This window comes from Coenobita brevimanus, chromosome 98 (genome assembly GCF_032717465.1).
Source record: "Coenobita brevimanus isolate Jiangsu-jjx chromosome 98, ASM3271746v2, whole genome shotgun sequence".
In the NCBI taxonomy this organism is placed as follows: Eukaryota; Metazoa; Arthropoda; class Malacostraca; order Decapoda; family Coenobitidae; genus Coenobita; species Coenobita brevimanus.
In genome coordinates this window covers 28739694-28758678 of record NC_137051.1, presented here as the reverse complement: position 1 = coordinate 28758678, position 18985 = coordinate 28739694, and the positions used below count along the sequence as shown (strand labels likewise).

The 18985-nt window shown below is 42.0% G+C and overlaps 1 protein-coding gene across 1 annotated transcript in view; it reads left to right on the top strand.

Moving 5' to 3' along the window:
* Window positions 1-18985, top strand: part of LOC145414006 (sodium-coupled monocarboxylate transporter 1-like) — a 109141-nt gene that overhangs the window by 22400 nt on the left and 67756 nt on the right. The window contains exons 2-7 of the mRNA XM_080283574.1: window positions 5021-5154; window positions 6304-6492; window positions 8695-8846; window positions 12927-13067; window positions 14274-14492; window positions 18533-18651. Of these exons, the coding sequence (XP_080139700.1) occupies window positions 5021-5154; window positions 6304-6492; window positions 8695-8846; window positions 12927-13067; window positions 14274-14492; window positions 18533-18651 (954 nt within the window). The remainder of the gene's footprint in view (window positions 1-5020; window positions 5155-6303; window positions 6493-8694; window positions 8847-12926; window positions 13068-14273; window positions 14493-18532; window positions 18652-18985) is intronic.

Sequence of the window (18985 nt, the reverse complement as noted above, 5' to 3'; positions counted from 1 at the left end):
AAGGTTTAGAGTGTGAATTTACACACCTTATTCCGCAAACAAGAGCATTCTAGACCAACTGGTTAATGAGCTATAGCCTGTCAAAGATCATCAAAAACTGATACTGGCAACTCTTGCATATGGAGAAAGAAAAAAAAATTGCACCATTAATTAACCACTGAGGTGGTTTAGCCATGTGGAGAGGATGGAGGGTGAAAGACTGACGAAGAGAGTGTATGTGAGTGAGGTGGAGGGGGGAAGAGGGAGGGGGAGGCCGAGGATGAGATGGAGGGTTGGGGTGGAGAGGTATATGAGAGAGGGGGGTGCGAGTTGGGAGCAGGGCAGTGAAATGGCGGGGGACAGGGTGACTTGGAGGCCATTTGTTTGTGGCCACCCCAAACGGGATTGAGGCGTCTGGCAATAGATAGATAGAATGAAAGATCTTGATTTTACACACCAGAAAATGTATATATCATTCTCTTATGTCAAATGTTTACCACTTAGCCACAGCAAGAAAGTAGCTGGAGGTGGAGGGATTATGTAGCGGTGGAAAGGGGAGAATGAGAGAGGATGGTGGGGGGAGTGTGGCATGGAAAAATCAGCTTTATAGAGTTGGTAGGAGGAGCTGTGAGTCCATTCACATATGAGAGAGGGGGAGAGGGAACAAAAGGTTTGGGGTAGAGGTAGGTGGCAAGAGGGCGGTGGGGGAATCACTCCCCTCACCATGGGTAGGGGCCCAGATCCCCCCCCCCTCCCTACTCATGACTTAGTTCTCATTGGTTTGCATTGATATATGTCACAATCGGGCCGAAGCCTTGTGTCTGCAGTTTTTTACAAAGGCTCCTCTATCGATCCTATTAGGCATCATGCAAAATCCTGGAAAAGGATTGATCAATCCTATTAGTACTTTAGGGATTGAATAAATGCTATGCATGTCTGGCAGGGAGTTATTTAGGTGGTTTTCAAAGTTAGATTGGGTTAGGGTCCATAAGCACCTGTCCGGGAGGCATCTTCCCAAGTCCCGGACATGCCTTTGGCTCTATTACGTCAGGTCTTGGAGAGATTACTGTATAAGTTAAGCTAATAAAAACACAGGAAACTGATGAGTAAAATTACAGAAATGCAGTGAGAATAAACGGTTCTGGAATAAAACTTACCTTCATATAACTTCCCACCATCCTGCTGCAAAATTTTGCCAGCACCTTCCTAGAGCTAAGCACCTATCTAGTTGTAGAATTTCATGTGCTTTCTCGTGGTCACTTTGGAATTTCGATACTACCGTTAGTATTCAAATAAACTGAAAAAAAATTTAAAAACTCATGAGTCAGTGCTATCCATGCGAAGAAGGGGAGGTAGTGAAGGGGGAGCCGGGAGGGTATGGAGGAGGGACAGGGGGGGGGGGAAATGAGGCTGTGGCCTGGAATTTCACCCTTCTGTCACAAGGCGGACAGGCACTTTTACCGTATATTTACTCGTGACTTGTGGAAACACAAGACACCCGGTGGCCATGCGGAAACACAAGATGCCCAGTGGCCATGCGGAACAAGGCGCCCAATGGCCATGTGGGAACACAAGACGCCCGGTGGCCATGCAGAAACACAAGATGCCCAGTGGCCATGCAGAAACACCAGATGCCCCGTGACCATGCAGAAACACAAGACTCCTGGTGGCCATGCAGAAACACAAGATGCCCAGTGGACATGCAGAAACACAAGACTCCTGGTGGCCATGCAGAAACACAATATGCCTGGTGGTCATGCAGAAACACAAGATGCCCGGTGGCCATATGGATACACAAGACACCCGGTGGCAGTGCGGAAACACAACTCCACGTGATTGGGTGGTTTTGGACGTTCAGCAGAGAGGCAGACGGCCACTGTCACCAAGCACATAATCATGGCTTGCAGTCTGTGTTACACCGTCAATGGCACTTAGGAAAGACTTAGCCCAATGACCACGCGACTTCGGACACAAGGTGGGGATGCGTACGGACGTTTTGACACCACTTGTGTATTACAGTCATATTACTCGGGTGCTAGAGGTTCGTTGGGAGTGATTAGATGACCACGCGACTTTGACCATTCATTACATGGGCGAATGGACATTTTAGCTCTGGTTGTCGGTTATGGCCTATTTCTCGCTCACGGCTCGAGCCCAGCGACCATGATACCAAGTGTTTGAACATGTCGGCTGCCTGGCTGAAGTTCTCGGGGACTTTTACATCTGGATAATAGCAAGTAAATTTGAATAATGGTTTAATGCAGCCAAGGTCCAGCGTCCAGATAATGAACAAGTCCGGATACTGCACATCCGGATAAATAAGGGATTATTGTGTGTGTGTGTGTGTGTGTGTGTGTGTGTGTGTGTGTGTGTATATATATATATATATATATATATATATATATATATATATATGTATACATATATATATATATATATATATATATATCCATCCATCCATCCATCATCCAATCCTACATTGCCCCATGAGGAGCGTAGGAGCCCGGGGCTAGGCAGTTGGTCTTGACATTTAAGATGAGAGTGACCAGCCTCTCTCATCCCTGAGTGGCATTACATGAGCAATCAACCCCAACCACCCCTGGGATATAAACCTTCACCGGCTCAATCCGACTGGAGCGCAATAATTACCCACTAAACCACAAGGTGCCAAAATTTGGTTATATGGTTACCACCGAGCGTAATAAATGGTTTCCTGGTGTACAGGAAACCATTTGGCTTGTCACTCAGTGTAGAGTCACCCACAGGCAGAAGGAAAAGGAAAGAATGAAGGAAAGAAAGACAGAAGAGGGAGTGTAAAGTCACCCATAGGCAGAAGGACAAGGAAAGAATGAAGTCAAGAAAGACAGAAGAAGATGGAAGGAAAGAAGGATGGAAGAGAGGAAAGGGCAGACACCCGAGAGCAGCACTACATCGAGTGAGTGGATGGTGAGCGCCCCCACCTACCACAATTATATATATATATATATATATATATATATATATATATATATATATATATACAGTATATATATATATAGATTTATATTTACATCAGAACATTGCTACTCCTCACCCTGCCTGAGGGTGGGAAAGGAGGTCCGGATGATGACGATGATGATATATTTATACGTACGGTAGCTATATATATTTCAAACCATCCCCGGACACTCAGGAGCATCCTTACGACCCCCATTTGGTTCAAGACCATGGGTTTGGGAACCACTGACGTAGAGGGTGGGTATGGGTTGTCCTGAGCTCACATTTGCATTAACATAAAGGTGTGAGTGACAGGATACAGAAGAGGTTAGTAATAAAGAGGAATACCGTAGTGCACTATTGATTGAGAGGCTGATGGCAATTATGAGAGTTGGTTTGTGATTTACAGGGTGAGTTCAGGGCTGGCATGGGGTGTATTGGTATCATATTTACCCAAATGAAAACTTTTAAAATAGATGATGGTGTTACACAGCATTTATGGATCTGGAGAAGGGCTATTGGATAGTGTAGTAGATCAAGTTCGGGACTATTAGGCTGTATTATTTTCAGCCGTGATCCTGTTAGGCACTTAGAATTTTAGGTTGTTTGGAATTTAGGCCATAAGACGTCTAGGCCATAAGACATTTAGGCACCACAAACCTCTAGACCATGAGATGCTGAGGCCGAAGGGTGACAAATCTATAAAACTGAACCAACCTAACCCATCTTGATGGAGTTTGGTTATTTAGGCTGTATACAATATGGGCCGTTTGCCAGTTTGGGCGTTACGGCCAAAATGACATGGCCGAAACGACTAGGACCAGGTTGATCTGTAGGCACTGTCTAATGTACTTAGACAAAGCGGAAAACAGATTTCCCAAAGCCATAAAGAGTAAGTACAAAACAGCAAAAGATTTTGTGAGGGTGGATGGCACACTGAATGAGAGGTTCTCTTTACATGCTAGACTGAAACAAGGCTTGCTTCAATCTTACAGTTTTTGAAAAGATGATTTGTCGGCAGATGTGCACTTCAAGGTCAGGTCATGGTCTTTCTGGTGTCGCATGCACGGAGTGACTTATGGTGGAAATTACCATTCCGCTCAGCGCTCATGCGCCGAGTGCCCATTAGTTTCAGCTGCTATGCTCAAAGTATCCACATATTACCTCAAGTATTGTGCCATTTATCAACAACAATTTGTGAAATACATGTGCCAGGAAGATAGCTGGATGTCATCTCGACCTATAGGTACCCATTGGTCGATATACAGATATCTATTCATCTATTGCCAGATGCCATAATCCCGTAAGGGGTGGCCATTTGACTCTGAGTTATTTGTTTTACGGGGAGGGGCACTAACCCTCCACCAACCCACTTGTTGACACGTAAGGAGCACGTATGGTTTGGTTACATGGTCACCACCCAGCGTTGAAAATGGTTTCTTGGCTTACAAGAAACCATTTGGCTTGTCGCTCAATGTAAAGCCACCTGTAATGGAAAGAAAAGCAATAAGAAGTGACAGGAAAGATGGGAGAAATGGGAAGAGAGGAGGGCAGGCACACAAAAAGAATGATAAAGGCTAAGGATGAAGTAGGCAGCACTACATCAAGTGAGTGGATGATGGTTGCCACTAATATACAGATATACGGTATATAAATTAATATACAGCATATACCGGGTATGTGTTACAAACAGATTGTGAAATCAGTCACTAGGTTAGGTTGATCTAGGATAAAGTTAGCTAAGGTTAATTTAGGTTAGTTTGGGTTTGGTTAATTTAGGCAAAATAGAGAAGGAAATGGTAACTTCCTGCATAAGTCAATCTGTGAACACAACCGAATTAAGGGTTGTTAAGGTAATAAGTTTTGCTAAGTATCGATCTTTTCCCAGGATTATGACTGACAATACTTAATTGCAACCAGATCCCGTCATAATGCTGGGTAAACAGGGACAAGGGGGAAACAAACTTTTCCCAAGAGTCTGACAATCCTAAGAACCCCTTTCAGTTTTCAGCTGATTGAACTAACAATATAACACTAGCTCCTCTAACCATGATTTCTCCCTCAGGCAACCCCACAGAGGTGTACCTTTATGGAACGCAACTGTATCTCTCTCTGGTGGGCATGATCTTCGGTTGCATCATAACCTACTTTGTCTTCCTACCACTCTTCTACAACCTTCATATAGTTTCCATCAACCATGTAAGTACCATGCCATACAGTGCAGTTGTTATGATCTCCACTGCTGAGCCCCTTGTGAAACCTTGTGCACCCTCATCAAAAAAATCTTCAGGCCGTTGATTTGTCTTCAGCTATTCATGTGCCCAAATGTATAATGAATAAAAATAATTATAATAGCACCATCATCCAGTTACTTTATGTAGTGCTGCTTACTTCTTCCTTTATCATTATTTTTCTGGGCCTGACCAGCTTCTTTTCTATCTATCTATTGCCAGACGCCATAATCTCATAAGGGGTGGCCATTTGACTCTGAGTATTTGTTTTATAGGAAGGAGCACTAACCCTCCACCAACCCACTTGTTGACACGTAGGGAGCACGTATGGTTTGTTTATATGGTTACCACCCTGCGTTGTAAATGGTTTCTTGGCTTACAGGAAACTATTTGGCTTGTCACTCAACGTAAAGCCACCTGTAAAGGAAAGAAAAGCATTAAGAAGTGACAGGAAAGATGGGACAAATAGGAAGAGAGGAGGGCAGGCACAGAAAAAGAATGATAAAAGCTAAGGAAGAAGTAGGCAGCACTACATCAAGTGAGTGGATGATGGTTGCCACCACCTACCACTATTCTCCTTTTCCTTCCTGTCAATTTTTATTACTGTACTCATCTTTCCACTTCAGGTGGCTCTACACTGAATGACAAGTCTAATAGCTTCCTATAATCTAGGCAACTATTTATGATGCTGGGTGGTATCCATATAACCAGATCACAGGGTGAAGTGGAGCCTACTGTGGTGCCCCTGATAACTGGATGGACACAAATATGGCATTCACCCAGTAACCAAAGCTTCACGCGTTTCCCTGTGCCTTGCCATGGTGAGGTGCTGTCAGCCACAGACTGCACGGGGCACTGGGCCCTGGGCAGTTGCTTGGGTGTAGCTGGTGGGTCTGTTGGCCAGACAGACTGGGGTTGATCAACAATATCAGTGACCCCATTGTATGGACAAAACGATGTTTAAAATGTCAGCTTTTTTGGGCAAGATATTCATGCTCAAATGTGGATATCTCACTGATTATTGTGCAAAGTATCAGACACAATATACTGCATCAGTTTTGTTGGAATACTTGTCGATTAGATGTCTGAGGACTTTTTAACCAATTCCTGCCTACAGTACTTGGAGGCGCGGTTTAACTCGAAAGCAGTGCGTCGCCTGGGATGTATGTGTCTGCTTCTTACCTATCTCATCTACATGGGTGTGTGTCTATACGCTCCATCCCTGGCCCTCTCCACTGTCACCAGCATGTCCTCTTTGGGCTCAATGGTGCTCATGGGCCTCGTGTGCACCTTCTACATCTCAGTGGTGAGTTAAACAGAATGGATGGTTGTGAGGTTAGATTTAGAACTGTAGAAAAGTGTAAGTGGTGAGGAAATGGAAGCATGAACAGAGGATCCTACATGCTTAACCTGCTGTGTCCCGTTGACGTATATATACGTCCAAACATTTTGTCACTGTCAGTCCTGTTGACATATATAATCGCGCATCAATTGCAAGGTCCCTAATTTGCACAATTTTCAATTTCCGCAAGTGATTTTTGGTACGTATACACGGGGCACCTTCCTCTACAAGATGCCAGGCAGAGACAATGCCTTACCCAGCATGACCTCCCCCCCCCCAGCACGCCATTGTCTCGGCAATTCACCTGTTACCAGTGACCTGGCCAGTAAAGACATGTTGTGCCACGGTAGCAAACTCAGGGCCAGAGTGATTCCCCAATCGATGACAATGGATTTACGTAGCATTAGAGGAAGAAACAGTCAGAAATGATGATCAGGTAATGTCACCAAAAAGGGTCAGGTATGTTGATGTGTTTGGTGAGTGAAACAATGCTTATATTGCCTATATTACTGTGTGAAAATCAATATACTCTAATACTACACATAAATTAGTACCAAATAAATAAATAAATAAATACCGTTTATGAGTGGTGTGGAATAGTTACCCTCCCATAGAACTTGTTTTCTTTGAAGTGAGCCTGATAGAAAACCCAGTAAGGTAAGGAGTACTACTACCTGTATCGAGTATTTCAAACCTCAGGTGAGCAATTTCTCTGTGAATATTCGATGTTTCTCACCAAAAGCAGAGGTTTGAGCCAAAAAAAAAAAAAAAAAATCCAAAATTGGTCGGGATTGGGGGGAGTCAGTGGTGGAAAATCAGTCAGGACGGAGCAGGTTAAGATTACTGTATTTGTGTTGATACTGCACCAGCAAAAATTGTAAAGAGCAAAAGGAATGTAATAAGAGAATGAATGGTGAGACTATTTTATAAGATGATTTCACAGATGTTCATTTATGGGTGCTCAGTTATGGATACAGAATTCTCTTAATAAGGGATAAGGAGACAAAGGAGTGAACAAATATCAAAAAACACTGCCAGATGACATGAACTAGTGGGAAATGATGAGGAAACAATTATTGATAATGTACTGGAAAGAGACAGGTGTTATGTGAGCTAGGTTACTGCAGAGCTTGCATGAAAATCTGGGAATATCCGATGAGACTGTAAGTAGTTAAACTGTAATATCAAAAGAAATATGGATGGTGAAAAAATTATGATAATTAGAGTACCTTATGTCAGGAATGAGTGATATTAATATAAAAGTAAACAAGTTTTGTTGATATGAAAAATGAAGTGACATACTTGAAGGCTGATTATGTCTTCATTGTTACCTTAATAATATATATCAGACCTGGTGCTGAACTCTAGAAAAATGTGGAATATATGGAAATAAAAATATCTCTGTGAATGTGCTTTGGGAAAAACCTGTTCTTTTCCAGTGGTGATTGTGGTTGTGACTGCACACCACTGTGAAGGCAGTGGTGTACAGTGATGTTATTTACACAATGCTCATGTTTATGGATGTAGTTGCAAGGTGGTGTGTAAGCAGTGGTGTACAGTGATGTTATTTACACAATGCTCATGTTTATGGATGTAGTTGCAAGGTGGTGTGTAGGCAGTGGTGTACAGTGAGGTGATGCAGACATATGTTTATGTTTGTGGGTGTGGTTTGCAAGGTGGTGTGTAGACAGTGGTGTACAGTGATGTGATGCAGACACATGCAAATGGATGTGGTTCAAGGTGTGGTGTGAAGGCAGTGGTGTACAGTGATGTGATGCAGGCACATGATTATGTTTGTGGGTGTGGTTGCATGTGTGGTGTGAAAGCGGAGGTATATAGTGATGTAATACAGATGCTGCTTATGTTCATGGTTGTGGTTCCAGGTATGGTGTGAAGGCAGTGGTGTACAATGATGTAATGCAGACACATGCTTATGTTTGTGAGTGTAGCTGCAGCGTGGTGTGAAGGTGGTGGTGTACACTGATGTGATGCAGACATTGCTCATGTTCTTGGCTGTGGTTGCAGTGTGGTGTGAAGGCGGTGGTGCACAATGATGTAATGCAGGTGCTGCTCATATTCATGGCTGTGGTTGCAGTGTGGTGTGAAGGCGATAGTGTACAATGATGTAATGCAGATGCAGCTCATTGTTCATGGGTGTGGTTGCAGGGTGGTGTGAAGGCAGTGGTGTACACTGATGTGATGCAGACGCTGCTCATGTTTGGTGGTGTGCTGCTTGTGGTCATCATCTGCTGCAATGAACTTGGTCTGACCAACATCTGGACCATAGCCGACCAGGGCTCTAGGATAGAGTTCTTCAAGTGAGACCTTTTCTAGTCTGTCTAGGGAGAGATATAAAAATCCTAGTAGCCTAGTAAGCAAGTGAAGTACCCTTCTTGGTTTGATTACACTGTATTGTGAAATGCTATCCTGCTGGGTCATCGTCAGGTTCCTCCATCACAGTAAATAATATAAAGTTTCATTTATAACACTTATGTACAACAATGTGGGATATGAGGCAAGGCTTGGTGATGACAGTATGTCTTGGTAGAATGATCCACACATGAACTGGCCAATGTCCTTGTCCTTGCATCTCAGGGATAGATCGTAGGGTCAGTGGTGTCCAAAAAGCAGCATTACTCATGGTGGTCCCGAGGCTACTCTAGCATACTCTAGGATGAGTTCAAAAGTCACACAATCATCACTGGGAGAAAAACCAGCACTATAATGAAGCATAGAAGCCTGTTTAGTCTAGAAGACAAGCAAAGTACAGTAATCTTCTTGGCTAGGTGGTTACATCATGAACTACGGTACTATCCAACGAGGGTACGATTTATTTTCCTCTGGGAGTGTAAATTTATCAAACTATGTTTTTGTCATTATGCAGGTAAAAAATGTACATGGGAATAATTTCTGTATTCAGATCTATAAACATATTGAAAAAGCTGTTCTGATGCTACAATGATTAAATTTTGACCAGTTTCAACATGGGCCCTACTACTGACCAGGTAAAGCAGGACTTAGTTCCCAAATGCATTACATACAGGGAATACATATACAATACTGTATTTTCAACGAACCACACACTTAAACTTGCAACAGTTGTTCCTTTCAAAGAAAGTAAAAATTAAGATGCCTTCTTTTAAAATGGTTGGACACACTGAATTTAACAGACTGGAATTCGTAAAAAGAAGCAAAGACAGCGAAAAATTCACCTACAGCTGACCAGTTATGTGTCAGGACAGATAATACTGGAAAACTTTTGCATCTGATATTTGCACAGGAAAGAGATGAACATGGGTGGACAGGTGCTGTGTAATCACTGTAATGGAGAGAAATGCAGGCAGCAATTTCAGAAGTGTATAATATCATTAATGTACTGTGTGTGGTGAGAACTTCCTTTCAGAAGTGTATAATACCATTAATGTACTGTGTGTGGTGAGAACTTCCTCTTTCCCCACAAGGATGTATTCCACACAGGGAATAAATTCAGTTAATGTGCAGAGTTAAAGCAATGCAGTTAGTAAATTACATTTAACCTCTGAGATGCAAATATTGCAAGAGTACTGACATAATCCTTCCAAAATAGATCATGAGAATAAGACACACCAAGGGTAAAGAAAGATGAAGTATTCATATGTTTTTGAGGGTAATGGGATAGTTGTGTGGAAGTGTGTGGTTAGCGGGATGGTAAAAATATTACTTTTCATGCCTTAAGAACAACTAGGGTCTCTCTTTCCTCAGTGTAAAGCTAGGTATTCCATAACCTTATCACGTGATTGTTGGAAAAGGTGGTAAAAAAATGAAGGGCTGAATAATCAGCATATGCATGGACTGAGCTTTGTATTGCTCAGAAGTACACTGCTGATTTGAAAGATGAAAATTGGTGAAAACTGGTGAAAGGACAGAACCCTGAGGAATCTCACTGTTAAAAGTTGTAGAAGAATGGTGACCATATACAACACCTGCAATGAAACAACCAGAAAGGTCACTTACAGACATACACATAGATGTAGGATGCTATTACCTAGAGATGGGAACTGCAAAAAAATAAGTAAATAATCATGCCAGATCCAGTCAAAGACCCTGAAAATGTTTACTGCATTAGCCAAAGCCCTGCCAAAATCAAAACTTCAAGCTGAGCAAGACTATGAAAAAAAAAAAAAAATTAGGTCACCTGTACAGCATCCATGACAAGTTATAGTAATGGACAGAAAGTAGCTATGAAAAGAAAGGCAAGAAGAACATGGAGACATTAAGATTCAAAATATCAAGGCAACTTGGCAAAAATCAGAGGGATGGGAACAGCCACCTTTCTGTAAGACATGCAAAATGGGAAGGTACAAATTGACAACAAGTACTCTGAGTGTCAGTACAGAAGCATATCTCTTGAGAACAAATAAGGGACCCAGTCTAATCATATGCATTTAACATTAAGGGTTGATTACGTAGATAATAAATCTTACTATTGAAATTCAGTGCTAGGCATTAGAGAATGGAGGGAATGGAGAAATAACAGAATCGTTCATAATGGAATTATAAACAAATAAAAACAAATGATTCAGTTTTCATATGGGAAGAAATACCAGTTTTTACAATATATATGTAATTTATTTGAATAATATTAATACTTTCTGTAAGCTATATGCCATAGTAACCTAGAAATCATTAATCCTGTTATTATAATTACTAAATAATTATGCATGGCCAATTGCCGTGGTATTAACCTCTTACGCTGGTTATGTATAATTCTGATTTTAAATCTTCCTGCCATAAGATGATGTTACTGAGAATCAGAGAGCCCCACAGTATCTGTTGTTGTTAAGTGACCCCAGTCTGTCTGGTCGAGCAGACCCATCAACCACAGGCATGCAACAGCCCCTGCAGTGCCATCTCGTACAGTGCATCAATGTTTCCACATGGCAGAAAGCCTCCCCACAGCGAGACGCAAGGAAGGGTGTGAATGGATGCTGCATTTACGTTTCCCTACCCACTTAACCCTTTAACCGCGGGTGTCATTCCAGAATGACATTGCAAAAACTGGACCAAACCGCGGGTGTCATTCTCGAATGTTTGTGAATATTTTGAATACCCCGCGTTTTTTCTGTGCGCCAATTGTTTCAAGGGAGAGTAGCTATTAAGTTCTTTCACTCCAGCCGACCCCCACCTCCCTCCTCCCCCCCCTGGGGCCCCACCTCCCACCCCCTGGGCCCCCCGGACCAAACACGCATCAGTATCTGTCCAGCTGTGTGAGTGAGAACACTGCTGATGTGGCAGTGAAGTGCAGGCAATTACAGTGCCTTTTACCTGCCTCAGTGAACACAGAGTGGGTGTTTATCGTATGTGCAGTGTTCATATATGTTTATAGTATTATTATCAGAATGAGGTTGGCATTTGGTAATGGTGTGTGAGCGAAAAATAGTGATTACAACACCGCTGATATGGCAGTGAAGTGCGGGCAATTACAGTGCCTTTTACCTGCCTCAGTGAACACAGAGTGGGTGTTTATCGTATGTGCAGTGTTCATATATGTTTATAGTATTATTATCAGAATAAGGTTGGCATTTGGTAATGGTGTGTGAGCGAAAAATAGTGATTACAACACCGCTGATGTGGCAGTGAAGTGCGGGTAATTACAGTGCCTTTTACCTGCCTCAGTGAACACAGAGTGGGTGTTTATCGTATGTGCAGTGTTCATATATGTTTATAGTATTATTATCAGAATGAGGTTGGCATTTGGTAATGGTGTATGAGCGAAGGTAATGGTGTGTGAGCGAAAAATAGTGATTTTAGATCGCTCACTTCTAATGGCACTGCCCATCCAGTGATAGTCAACGAAATCATGAAACCTACATCATTGCAAAGCCGAAGGTTAGTACTTTCTAATGGTACCTTATTTTTCGCTCTAGATTTATTCTGTGCAGAGTTATAAAGGTTTAAAGTTTGTTTACATTTTGGTCGAAACCCCCGGGGAGAGACCAGTCGGGGCAAAACAATGCCCGCAGTTAAAGGGTTAACAGAAGCACCATAATAGGCTCCATATCATCCCATTTACTGGCCTTATGTTTACCACCCAGCACTGTAAATGGTTGCCTGGGTTAAAGGAAATCAATAGGCGATGCTCAGTGTAGAGCCACCCAAAGGGGGGGGGGGGGAAGGATGGGAGCAATAAGAAGAGAAAATGAATGGAAAAGGTGCACGAACAGGTAGGCAACACTACATCATGTGAGTGGATGCTCACTGCCATGTCCATCCACCAACCATAGTAGTGAAGAGGTTAAAGGATGGTTATTTCTAATTACCTGCTGTTCAAAAATTCTATTCTGGGCAGCATATAGCCTTCTGAAGAGAGGACATATGCAGCCAGCAGTCTAAACAACATTTTCCTCCTTTTGTCCTAGCATGAACATCAGTCCCTTTGAGCGCCACACCTTCTGGTCCACCACCGTGTTTGGCTTCTACTTCACTATAAACGCACTTGGGGTGAACCAGGCCAGTTACCAGAGGTTTGCCTCCGTTGGAAGTCTTATTACAGCACGAAGGTTAGCTGTTACTGGTAAAACAGTGAACCATATTGTACTTCTGCAAAGTCAACTGCAACAATGATGAAAACAGTATACAGTATGCTCTCAGTTATCTGTCATCGCATTATTTGGCCCAGTGCATATCCGGCGCTTTAGGCTCGACTCTGTTAAAGCAATATCCGCCAAAAGTATGCAACATCTGGCACTGAAATGGGAAGCAACTGGAGGTTCAATGCAATATCCAGCTGCGAGGAATATCAGCCAGCTCATACACAGAAGCCAACGGGCACCTGTATTACTGTACTGTATCATTACAGTACTGTATTGTATATGTATTTTATGCTTAGTTTTCATCCTTTACTCATGGGAAAGTTTTTAGAATACAGGGTCGAGATGGATAGTTGCATAATATCCAACTCAGTAAAAATATTTTGCCGATGGGGGTTACTACACAATATCCTGCATTTCACTTTGTTCAGTGTTGGGGTTGGCTGAATTACGCCAGATAATTGAGAGTTTACTGTAGTTCACTATTATTTACATTCCACTGGATATAGTTAATGGTTAATATTAATAATTCAGAACCGTTCTCTCTGCTTTTAATGTATTTTACATTACTTGAACAGAAGGGTGAATACTTCATTGTATGTGTATAGTATTTTGTCTGCTTTTAACTAGCCTTAATGGATGTGTTCAGTTTTTTTTTCTCTCTCTCTCCAGTCAAAAACACCCTGACTGATTCTTTTCATTATACTGAATTTGCTCACATCTTTCTCTTTCTTGATCTCCCCAACTTAAGTACTCCATCTCATTCTATATTGATTTAACACTTTTATATCTAAATAATTCCTCGTTCTTTCATGTTTCTGCTTTCAAAGCTCATATCTCATATCTATGGAAGTCCATGCAGCACCCATTACCACTAGAAGACACACTAGTAAAGTATATATATATTATCCTTTGAGCCAAGTTCTATCTGCTTTTCATCCCATACCAAAGAACTCAATTTTCTCCACTTCTTGCAGAGTTACATTTAAATCTCTCACTAACTAGTTTCAGTAGCCACTATTTACACTTCATCACTTTTTTTTTCATTCACTGTCAAATTCCTCCTCTTTCATGTTCTCCCAAACTCAGACACAGTGTTCCATAGGTAAACAATAGGCCTTCCCAAAGCTTAGGAACTCTGTTTGTCCCACCTTAGACCTGTCTTCTTTGCTATAGGTTGCTTGTGTTCTACCTGGTGGGGGTTTGGGTAATGTGGACTTTGTTCTACTTCTCTGGACTGGTGGCATACGCTGCCTACAAAGATTGTGATCCTCTGACCTCAGGCAGGATACAGAAGGCTGACCAGGTCCTCCCTTACCTGGTCATGGAGAAGCTGGGTCACCTCACAGGCATCCCAGGGATTTTTGTGGCAGCCGTCTCTGGAGGTGTCCTCAGGTTGGTGTTGGAGTGGCCTTCCCTTTTCTTCACCATCACTCTCACATTCTACATAATAACTGTCTGCTTCATTATCACAATCATTTTCAATTCAGTTTACTTTATGTATTATCCCTCCTCGTACCTCTTATTGTCTCCCTCTTACATCTGCTTTGCAATTCCACACTTTCACTGTACTGTTTGTGCAAGGTTCATACTAAACGGTACCTAGATAACCAGATATTGCATCCAAAAATTGAGATTTGTTTGGGGGAGTGGGAGCTGGGAGGTAGGGGTGGACCTAAGACCATGAAATTCACTAGCTTTCACCTTTGACATATGCCCATCTGTGCAGGGTGGCTACTGAGGTATGTGTCCACAATCTGCTACAGTGTGAGTCAGTGGTGAAGTGGGGAAAAAGGGGAATCAGAATCTTGATAATTAACAGTATTTATCTTTACCACAAGCACAAACTGTGTGTGTGTGTGTGTGTGTGTTCTTACCTAATTGTTCTTACCTAATTGTATCATTACAGGAATGAGTCAAGCTCGTACTGTCCCGTGTCTTAAACCATATTTATCGTACATATCCTTAAATTTGTGAATTGTTTTGGCACACACTATTTCATTCGGTAGTGCATTCCATTGATCAATTGCTCTGTTTGGGAAACTGAATTTCCTTATGTCTTTATCACCTCTCTTCTTATGCAGTTTTTTGCAGTGTCCTCTTGCTGATGCTTCTCCATATGTTAAGTAATCATTTATGTCTATTTTCTCCTTCCCTGATATGCACTTATATAGCATTATCATGTCACCTCTTTTCCTTCTCTCCTGTAGTGTTGGTAGATTCAGTATATTTAGTCTTTCTTCGTAGCTTAGGTCCCTTAAGCTTGGTATCCATCTTGTAGCTGCCCTTTGAACTTTTTTTTATGTGTTTTTTGTGTTATGTGTTTTATGTGTTTTTTGAGATGAGAACTCCAGACTACTGATGCATATTCCAGGACTGGTCTAATGAATGATGTTATTATCCTTCTTAACATGTCTTCATTTAAGTATGTGAATGCTGTTCTCATATTTGCAAGCAGTGTATACATGTTCCGTACCTTCTCGCTGATGTGTGTGTGTGTGTGTAATCAGAACCTTGAAAATTGACAGAATTTATCTTTACCATAATCACAGATGTGTGTGTGTGTGTGTGTGTGTGTGTGTGTGTAATCAGAACCTTGAAAATTGGCAGGACAGATCTTTACCTTAAGCACAGACGTGTGTGTGTGTGTTTCATACCTAACTGTTCTTACCTAATTGTATCTTTACTGGAATTAGTCAGGCTCATACTGTCCCATGTTTTGAACCATTTTTACCATAAACATCCTTAAATTTATGAATAGTTTTGGCACACACTATTTCATTCAATGATGCACTTCATTGATCAACTGCTCTATTTGGGAAACTGTATTTCCTCTCTTTTTATGCAGTCTTGTGCAGTGTCCTCTTGCTTTTGCTTCCCCATAAGTTATATACTCATTTATGTCCATATTCTCTTTACCTGTGATGCATTTATCAGTATCTAGTAGGAGTATCATCGTGTCTCCTCTTTTCTTTCTCTCTTGTAATGCTGGTAGGATTAATTTTTCTAGTCTTTCTTCACAGCTTAGATCCCTTAAGCTTAGTGCCCACTTTGTGGTGGCCCTTTGTACTTTTTCATTTTTATCTATGTATTTTTTGAGATATGGATTCCAGACTACTGATGCATATTCCATGGTTGGTCTAATGAATGATGTGATTATCATTCTCAGCATGTCTTCATTTATATTATATGAATGCTACTATAAGATTAGCAAGCAGGTGTACATGTTCCGTACTTTCTCACTGATGTGGTCAGCTGGAGATAGTTTGCTGCTGATAATCACTCCTAGGTCGTTCTCCTTTTCTGATATGTGTAGAGTTGAATTTCCTAGCTTATAATCCCATTCTGGTCTTTTTTCACTTTTACCAAACTTTATTACATGGCATTTGTCCACACTGAATTCCATGTGCCATCCATTGCTCCATTCATGAATCATATTTAATTCTTCTTCTTGCTCTCTGCAAGAGTCTGTGTTTGTAATTCTCCTTTTTATTTTTGCATCATTAACAAACATATTTAGATAGCTTTCATTTCCAGTGTTGCTGTCAGTGTCATTTATATATACTAAAAACATACATGGTGGCAGCACTGTGCCCTGTGGGACTCCACTAGTCACTTCTCCATGATAAGTAATTTCCCCTTAGTACTCTTCTCATTTCCCTTTTACTGAGAAAATCTCACATCCAACAATACAGATTTCCTTGTGTGTGTGTGTGTGTGTGTGTGTGTGTGTGTGTGTGTGTGTGTGTGTGTGTAATTCACCGGGTCGGTCAGGATCACTTGATGGTCATGATCGTCAGCTTTTACCCTCCCGGAAGGGAGCTGAGAGCTCATATAGTCCGATCTAAGGGCAAGGCTGTGACCTTCACACACGCACACACCCGTCCCCTTGCTCAAGGGGGACAGTAACCACCCACTTCGTCAGTGAAACTTTTCGCAACCTGAGCGAGGCGCGAACTCCCGTCCACCAGTTGGCAAGCGAGAGCGTTACCACTGCACCAGCGAGCGGTGTGTGTGTGTGTGTGTGTGTGTGTGTGTGTGTGTGTGTGTGTGTGTGTGTGTGTGTGTGTGTGTGTGTGTGTGTGTTTAAAACCATGAAACAAACGATATCATGGCATGGTTACCAAAGATGTGGTATCCACAACCTGCAATTCTTGGGGTGGTGCTGGAGCCTGGGAAAAACTAGAACCTGAACCTTGATAAGCTTCACTTTTACCATTGACCTGTTGTGTGTGTATGGTACAGTTGCATAAAAGGTGACCTGGTTACAGACCTATGGCATCCACATACTGCGATGTCCAGTGCTGGATCCAATGGCATCCCTCTATAAGTGGGGGACACACATATGCTATACTGTTTTTAGGTACATAGGTACAGCTACTACATGACAGTATTGTGATACCAACTCTAACATATGGAAGCGAAGCTTGGACCTTTTTGGAGGGACAGAAGTCAGGAATGAGAGCAGAGGAAATGAGTTATTTGAGAGGAGCATGTAGAGTCACATGGAGAGACAGACTGACATATAAGGAATTGAAGAAGCGTTGTGGTCTGGACGTGGATGTGATAGGAAGCATTAAGAGAAACACATTGAGGTTGTTTGGCCATGTGGAGAGGATGGAGAGTGAGAGACTGATAAGGAGAGTGAATGTGGATGAGGTGGAAGGGCAAAAGGGAGGGGAAGGCCAAGGATGAGACAAAGGGATGGAGTGGAGAGGTACATGAAAGAGAGGGGTGTAAGCTGGGAGCAGGGCAGTGAAATGGCAGGGGACGGGGGGACACTGAGGTGATTTGTTTGTGGCCACCCCTTTCAGGACTAAGGCGTCTGACAATAGATAGATAGGTAGAAAACCTTTATAATTTGGAACCCTTTTAGTTGGAATTACGCTTAAGTCGGAATGGCATATGATATCCGTTGATGTAAATAACGTAAATTTTTCAGAAAAATTGCTATAAAAATCCTAGAAAAAACTCCCTTGAGTCGTAAAATGTTGTCTAATGGAAACCCAATCTTGGCATGATGCACTAGGTTCATCATGTTTTAGCCTGTGAGGGCCCATCATCAGTCTTAGCTAGCATCTGCCACCACCCGTGCTGGTACTCTCTCGCGCCTGCTTCTGTTGTGAGTCATGTTCTGCACTTTTATTCATTACCAGCATGGCTTCCAAGGCTCCCAGATGTTGCACAAAGCGATCATGTGCCTTCTTAACACCTCTGTATCCTACTAAAAGGCCCTCCTTATACATGGATTACACCCTCTGCAAACATGGCCATTTTATTTTATTTTATTTATTTTTTTCCTGGTTAGGCTGGAGGCCTCACATTTTCCATAAGTCGGAATTTCAGGGAAGTCGGAATGGCCCCAGCCCCTATTATTCCAACTCAGAGAGGTTTTTCTGTATTAGTTTGTTTTAAGCAGCTTTCTCTTCTTACAGTTCATTGTCAAGCTTTGGTAATGGATGTGCATGTCTGATCTGGGAGGACTTGCTAAAAGACATGTCATACTTTAGAAGGATGTCCGAGGCTGAAAGCACAAGAATCCTCAAGATCCTCTGTAAGGTTTTCCATTCAGTTTCTCATGTTTTTACCACTAGTAATACTTGCACACCCGATAACACAACCCAAAACTATCACTACCGTACCACTAATGATTGTACTCACTGTAAGTCAGTATCACTACAATATTACTTACAGTAATTGCATTCCTATCAAAACACTCTTACTACAGTATACTACCAATGATAACTGCACTCCTCATAATCTCACTACATTACTACACAAACAAGCACTGCATGCATTTTAACACAGTCATTACCAAATGGATTTATCACATGTATGAAGACAGAGAGGATGGAGATGGTGGACTGTCTGCTCTCTCTGATTAATCT